The following is a 7,467-nucleotide window of genomic DNA, read 5'->3' as shown; positions in this document are numbered from 1 at the left end:
AATAGACTCCTAAGTGGGCGCCGTCTCTGATTGCAAATTTCGCACAAGTTTACGGTGATTGTAAAATATACAAGTCTGCAGTAATTAATTTGATTAATTCAATCAATCAATTTTACAATTATATTGACCTAGGCTACACTTTAATGAACTAATGAATAGGCAAGGCTGTTTCAATATTTCATATTTCATTTTATTGTCAATGCACATTAAGCCCTGAAAAGTCATTTATTGAAGAGTAGCTTAGATGTTATATCTGACTTTATTTGAAGTCATTATTACATTTTTGGTCACTTGCAGTAAGATTTCTGTGAGAACGGCATAATACGATAATCACCCAGGGCTGTACACTCAGTGGGCTAAATCATATTTATAATTAATAATATAGGTATACATTTATACGCTTTTTAAAAACATTATATTGTATAACAGCAGATAATAGATAGGATGGTTGACATTTGGAAAAGGGAATTAAAGAACAGAGCCAGTGTTGTGTTTTATTTTTTCTAATATATAGTTTTTTTGTAAAGTGCACAATGACTGTTGAGTGAGCACATTTTATCCTCCGTTGGAACAAAAGAACAGCTACTGCTATGAATGCGTCCAACTTGTAGATCTGCCCAGAATATAGACCTTCACAGAAACGCACAGTGGAATGCCCTGAACTGAAGCAAGCTGAGACGGTAACGTCATTGAGTATGCTGCTATTCCAATAGCAGAACTACCCTCCTCCCGTCCTCCCATTCTCGGAAGTCCCTTCTCCCAAGGAGAACTTGCTAGTCTGAACTCCCAAGGAGGGAAGTCCAAGTCCCCAAGTCTTTGAATTGATAATCGGCCACAGTGTTCAGTGGTCCTTGAGGGGCTCCAGGGGGTCCCCAGCTAAGTGATGTAGAGTTGGTAAGTTAACCAAATGGACCCTTAAAGTCACTCCCGAGAGTGTACAATGAAACCACATTTTGGACCCTGGACCCGTTTGGTTTGATTTCACTGTCTCAAGAGTTAAATTATTGTGGTTACACATCTGCCTTTCTTAATTTACAAGAATTCTACACAATTAGAGAATGTAGAATTTGATTTGGTTTATTTGGTTTGCCTGTTATCTCTCCTATGCACAGCACCACATCAAAACAGCTTGGTATTGTGGACAACATCTTGTTTTGGGTCTGAGAAGCTAAATGTCATCACATGGTGATCTATGGCTCAAACAGATCTTGATGTGAAAAAAGCTGAAGACCACTCACTGTTAGCTGACTGGGTTGGTGGTTTACTGCATGATTAAAAATAGTTGCCAAATTGCCATATAGGCCTCAAAATGTTCAACTGTGATTGATTTTTTTTTTTTTTTTTAGTTTAGTTTATTTGATCATCATATTTCATACAGGTCAAACATTCATATAATCATTGTTACAGGTGATCAAAAGGAATAGGCTGAAGCTAAAAGCTTGTGAATGCCTATCCTACATGTTCATGAATTAAGACATTGATTAGTTATAAAAACAAAATGTATAAGGAAATAGACTTGATACATTCCATAATAATAACAATTCAAGAAACAGAGATATGTTACAAAGTAATAGTAAGAGAAATAATAATAGAATTAATAATACTAACAAGTACGAATAAATGATAATGATAATGAGACTATGAACTGCTGTATTTGGCCAGGATATTTAATTTGAGTATTTTTTTAAATTGTGAAATGTTCTTACTGTGTTTGATCTCTTCTGTCAAACTATTCCAAATCTTTACTCCACAAATAGAAATGCACATACTTTTTTGGGTAGTATGAACAGATGCTTGTTTAAAATTGAGTTCCCACCTTAGTTCGTAACCCCCCTCCCTGTCACTAAACATGTTAAGAATGTTAGCTGGAAGCAGTTTATTTCTTGCTTTGAACATCATTTGAGCAGTTTTGAACTCTACTAGGTCAGGAAGTTTCAATGTACAAGACCTCAAAAATAGATTATTAGTGTGTTCATAAAACCCCACTTTATGTACTATTCTTATTGCCCTTTTTTGTAATATAAATAAAGGATGAATATTACTACTGTATGTGTTTCCCCACACTTCCAGGCAGTAGGACAGATAAGGCAGTATGAGCGCATTGTACAGGGTTAACAGAGACGTATAGTTAAGTATATCCCTTGTTTTCCCTAAGACACCAACATTCCTTGCCACTTTTGCCCGCACATAATTGAAGACTTGATTGATTGATTGAAGACTTTATTAGAAGTTTGCATAGGAAAAGGTACAGTTTCATGACGGTACAGTTCACTGGTACAAGGTCTACTAAAAGGAGATCCATGAAAAGACTAAATATATATGATATATGCGTAATATGCGTAATATGATATAAGATTCAAAAAAAATAATAATAAAAAAAACAGTGTAATTCAGGGGTGCCGTGGGTGAAAAGGTTATTTACAGGGGTGCCCTGAGTCAAAAACATAAGAAAACTCCTTTTCAACAAGGATTCATATTTTAGAACAAGCCACTTGTACGCATGCCTCCACCCACTAAAATTAAAATAATTAAAATTGCTAAAACAATAGAAAGAAGTAAATGAAAACATTTTAACACTCATCTTTTCTTTTCTCTAATTACAATCTAAAATATCAACGCTTGTTGTAAAAACCAAAGTTGTCCTTTAACCATTTATACCCCAGCATCCCTGTAGTGTTCTGGGGGGACGTTCAACAAAACATATCCGATCTACAAGCTCACAACACCTCACAACATGACGCGTTGTGATCTTGTAGAGCTTGTAGACCGTGTTGTGAGCTTGTAGATCATCTCCGGATGAAACAATATAACAAAGACGCAACAATTGTGAAAATAGCCGATCCACAAGCTCACAGGTATTACTCCAGTACAAATGTGAGCACTTCTTCCACCACTGGTCCTGGTAGCATTACATTGAAGAGCTTCCATAATGCTCACGCCAGTTATTGTGAGCTTGTAGATCTGCTATTTTTAAAATTGTTATCTGTGGAACCCAATCAAATGAATGACTCAACTCCTGCATTTCCATGTGCTTGTCAGGATGGGGGTCCCCAGTTCAAAATTATTATTGGGGGTGGGGTGGGGGGACCACTGACCTAGGGCAGATTCACACCTGAAGTTCTGCAGACTCGCTGCGATTCGTGGGTTTAAGTTGTGACATTGTTGCATTTTTCATTTGGTGAGGTTTGCGTTCACACTGCAGTTTGTCACACCAAACATGTGAACAAATGTCATGTATTTGAAGTAGAGCTTGTAGATTGGCTTTTTCAAGATGCATGAAATGACTTGTCTTATGTCCACACGTCTCTCAATTCAATTTGAAGGAGCTTTATTGATTTGTTGCTTTTTTTTGGGGAGAAAACATACGTTTACATTGCAACGGCAAGTGTCGAAATATAATAAAAACAGTTGAAAGGGGGAACATACAGTTGGAGGAGAAAAAGCATTGTTTAAACAGAGTTCTGTCACATTTCCTCATTGTATACATGTTATACAGGCTAGTCTCTCACTAATATCTGTGTCTGTTTTTTTGGACAAAACTATTTAGTCCTAGTTTTATTCATCACAGCTTAGTTTTTAGATTAGTTTTTGTTTCGTTTTCGTCAGTGGAAAAAAGTAGTCGACAAACACTGGTCAAAAATGATGCTGTGCTAAATGTTCTATCATATGAGACATTGTTACCTAAATGATTCTTTCATGATTTACATAATAATATTCTATCATATGAGACAATAAATGATTCTTTCATGATTTACATATTACATATACTGTATTCTGTCTTATGAGAATGTTATACAATTTACAATGTAGGCATTTAGCAGACGCTCTTAATCCAGAGCGACATACAATAAGCAAGGTAATACACCAGTAAGACTCCCTAATCGGGAGATAAGCGACCGTTGGTCGCTTATCTCCACAAATAGGCCAAAAGTTTGTTTTACCAATTATCAAGACATACGGGCAGTTGACAGTTTGCCATGGTTACTCATTGAAGTTGAATCTCCATATATGGAGATAACCTACGCATCACACTAAGTCTGACCTCACCAGCCCATATTTGGGCATGAGCAACTTATGTCTCCATATATGGAGATATGATGACATCACACAGTCCTCAGCCGATGATGTGGCGTGATGTCATACAATACACAAACGAGCCCTACAGTATAAAGGGGCAATTCTTGCCAGGAAAGAAGCATTTCTTCGACTCAGACCTTATCGCCAGCTTATCTCCACAAATAGGCCAAAAGTTTGTTTTACCAATATAAGAGTTGGTTGCTAGGGTAAAAAACATGGTTGCTATGGTAAACAGTTGGTTGCTAAGGTAAAAAAGACATGGTTGCTATGGTAAACAGTTGGTTGCTAGGGTAAAAAAATGGTTGCTATGGTAAACAGTTGGTTGCTAGGGTAAAAAAACATGGTTGCTATGGTAAACAGTTGGTTGCTAGGGTAAACAGTTGGTTGCTAGGGTAAAACCATGGTTGCTAAGGTGGTTGCTAACGTACACTAACAGACCAGCAACAACAGACTGTTGCCACAGCAACGTACACAAAGGTTCATACTGATGTCAGCAGTGTGATGTCATACTGATGCGGAGATATGAGCAGGGCAAAGGTGTGACGTGTGACGTGACGGACGGCCGGTGGAGGTTTTGATACTAAACTGCGACCTTACGGTCGCAATCAATGTGTGTGTGTGTGTGTGTGTGTGTGTGTGTGTGTGTGTGTGTGTGTGTGTGACTCAACAGCGCCACTTGGTCACCAGTGGTATTGCAGCTCATGCTACAGACAGACATAGTAACCCACTGACATACGGACAAAGTCACTTTTAGGAGACGGTGTGATCACCGCTCAAAAAGATGTATAATCATTTTCTTCTGTGTACTACTATGGTAGTTACTGTATAGAGCGTTGTGAAATGTCAAAATCTTTCTAAATCCTGTTGTGAGCCTGTAGATCTGCTATTTTGGAAGAGCCAAAAGTCTAAAATAAGGCTTAAAGGGGAAGACCACCCATTTTCAATATTGAACTATGTCATTAATATACCTTAGAGGAGTTGTGTGGAAATAAAATAAAAAGTTCCCCCTCTTCTGTGTTGCCTAGAACTGGAGGATTGATTTTGGGGTTTGTATTGTAAAGTACAACTTGATGACATCACACATTGTACTTTACAATACAAACCCCAAAATCAATCTTCCAGTTCTAGGCAACACAGAAGGGGGGGAACTTTTTTTCTATTGCCACACAACTATAACATAGTTCAATATTGAAAATGGGTGGTCTTCCCCTTTTATGGTTAAATGGGTTTGTATTAATTATGACAAATATGTAACTGGTAACTAAAGCAGTTGGATAATTGTAATGTAGTAAAAAGTATAATATTTTCCTCTGAGATGTAATGGATTGACAAATTAATATGTATTTTGGCTGCAGATCCCATCTGAAAAGATTTAGATTTTATATATTTGTAATTATTCCAAATGTAATTTTAAATAGCAGATCTACAAGCTCACAACACATTGTCAGCGTGTAGATCAGGTTTTACCTGTATTCTGAATTAAAGTATTATAAAATAGTGGTTAAAAGGATGATGATGATTGCAGTAAAAATATGTGTAAATGTTACTTAAACAGAGTATTGTAGTAAATGTAGTCAGTGAGTTTCCATCAGTGTCAGTAGCAGTGTTACATAGAATAGAGCAGGAAACCACTGAATGTGTTGTGATTGGCCCAGTTATCATGGAGCCTGAAGGAACCACCAGGTATCCTCATGTCTACTGTGTCTCCCTGCTCCATCTCTAAGATCACTGCATTAGATATGTATCCAAACTCTTGATTATTGTATCCATGGTTATAAATGAGATTCTGATTATTTTTATACAGTTGGATGCACACAGGCTCTGATGATCCATAGTTAGCCGCCGTGAATCTGAAGAAATAAACTCCTCTGACTGGAGCACGAAAAAAACCTGGAACAAAAAGACACACACACACACACACACACACACACACACACACACACACACAAACAACACACACACACACACATACGCACACAGACACAGGAACGCACAAGAACAAACACACGCACGCGCACACACACATACACACATCATGTTGGCATTTTTAAACACGGTTAACTACAAAAGCTATATTCTTTTCAAAAGCTTTTCGAAAAAAGCTGATCTACAAGTGTCACAAAACTCATTAACATGATTAACTACTAAATGTAAAGCTCATTAACATAATTAACTTAATCACCACCTACCTGTAGATGGATTGTAGGCGTTGCCGATGTTAGTGTGAACTCTCTTATAAACCAGAGTGGTTGTAGAACTAAATGGTCCAACATATCCAGAACCCAGAACCCCAGCAGAGAAGGCCACCTTTGGTTGGTCTGTCAACACAAGAGCATTATCACATTATTTAAATGGTTATAAAAGCATTTATCATTAATTATAACAATATTTATTTATATAAATTAGTTATAAAAGCATTTATTATGCAATTAATAATCAAATTACCTGTATTTATATGATGTAAATTAATGCCTTACTTCATCGTACAAAACTGTTATACAAAAGTAGTGAAAATAGCAGATCTACAAGCTCTTAACGAGCAGTAATGCAACTTGTGTTTAAAAATGTTTTCAAAATGATAATAAAAAGTGAATGACGATTAATGTCTCTGGCTGTCTGTATGTACGCGTACGCTTTTTTACAGTCTATGGGTTTTCCGCTCTGACATCACGCTCTGACAACACTGTGATGTCAGGGGAACCACACTAACAGAATCCCTTTCATACCCATATATGGAGATCCCTGATGTCATTATATTAAGCCCATATCTAACAGGACTTCAACAATGAAAAGATGTCTGTACATGACTTACTACTTTGTTGCTTCATAGCCTGTTTGTGCAGCAGGTAGAGAAACTACCGTGATCACAGTGTGAACCAATGTGTGTGTGTGTGTGTGTGTGTGTGTGTGTGTGTGTGTGTGTGTGTGTGTGTGTGTGTGTGTGTGTGAGTGTGTGTGTGTGTGTGTGTGTGTGTGTGAGTGCGCCCATATATATATATATATATATATTAGGGATGGTCCGATCAGGTTTTTTGGAACCGATCAGCGAGCACCGATCACAAAAGTTTGATCACCCGATACTGATCAATCACCGATCCGATCAAGTTATTATTTATATTTCCTAAATGTTAATGTTTTAGCTTTAATTCATTCATTCACTCATGAATTCATTTATATATTTGCCTTATAGTTATTTACCAGCATTATTTATTATCATAGCAGTAACTAATTATTCCTTCAGCACTGTGGAAATCAATACCCCAAAATGGCCTCAAGTGGGCATACTGAACGGCTGGTTGATCGGATGCACTGATCGGATCGGATCGGTGAATTTACCTTTTGATCTAAACCACCGATTATCGCCGATCACGCTTTGATCGGCCCGATCCG

General features: G+C 37.3%; 1 protein-coding gene across 1 annotated transcript in view; it reads right to left on the bottom strand.

Moving 5' to 3' along the window:
• Nucleotides 1-2,255: 2,255 nt before the first annotated feature.
• The window catches only part of LOC308294548 (uncharacterized protein), a 46,268-nt gene continuing 41,056 nt past the window's right edge, over nucleotides 2,256-7,467 (bottom strand). The window contains exons 7-8 of the mRNA XM_080737279.1: nucleotides 6,267-6,395; nucleotides 2,256-5,967 (exon numbers count right to left, since the gene is read on the bottom strand). Of these exons, the coding sequence (XP_080593405.1) occupies nucleotides 5,684-5,967; nucleotides 6,267-6,395 (413 nt within the window). The 3' untranslated portion in view covers nucleotides 2,256-5,683. The remainder of the gene's footprint in view (nucleotides 5,968-6,266; nucleotides 6,396-7,467) is intronic.

Source organism: Nannobrachium achirus, assembly GCF_963921795.1.
Source record: "Nannobrachium achirus genome assembly, chromosome: 11".
In the NCBI taxonomy this organism is placed as follows: domain Eukaryota; kingdom Metazoa; phylum Chordata; class Actinopteri; order Myctophiformes; family Myctophidae; genus Nannobrachium; species Nannobrachium achirus.
The sequence above is the reverse complement of the archived record's forward strand: the minus strand, read 5'-3'. Positions and strand labels throughout refer to the sequence as shown.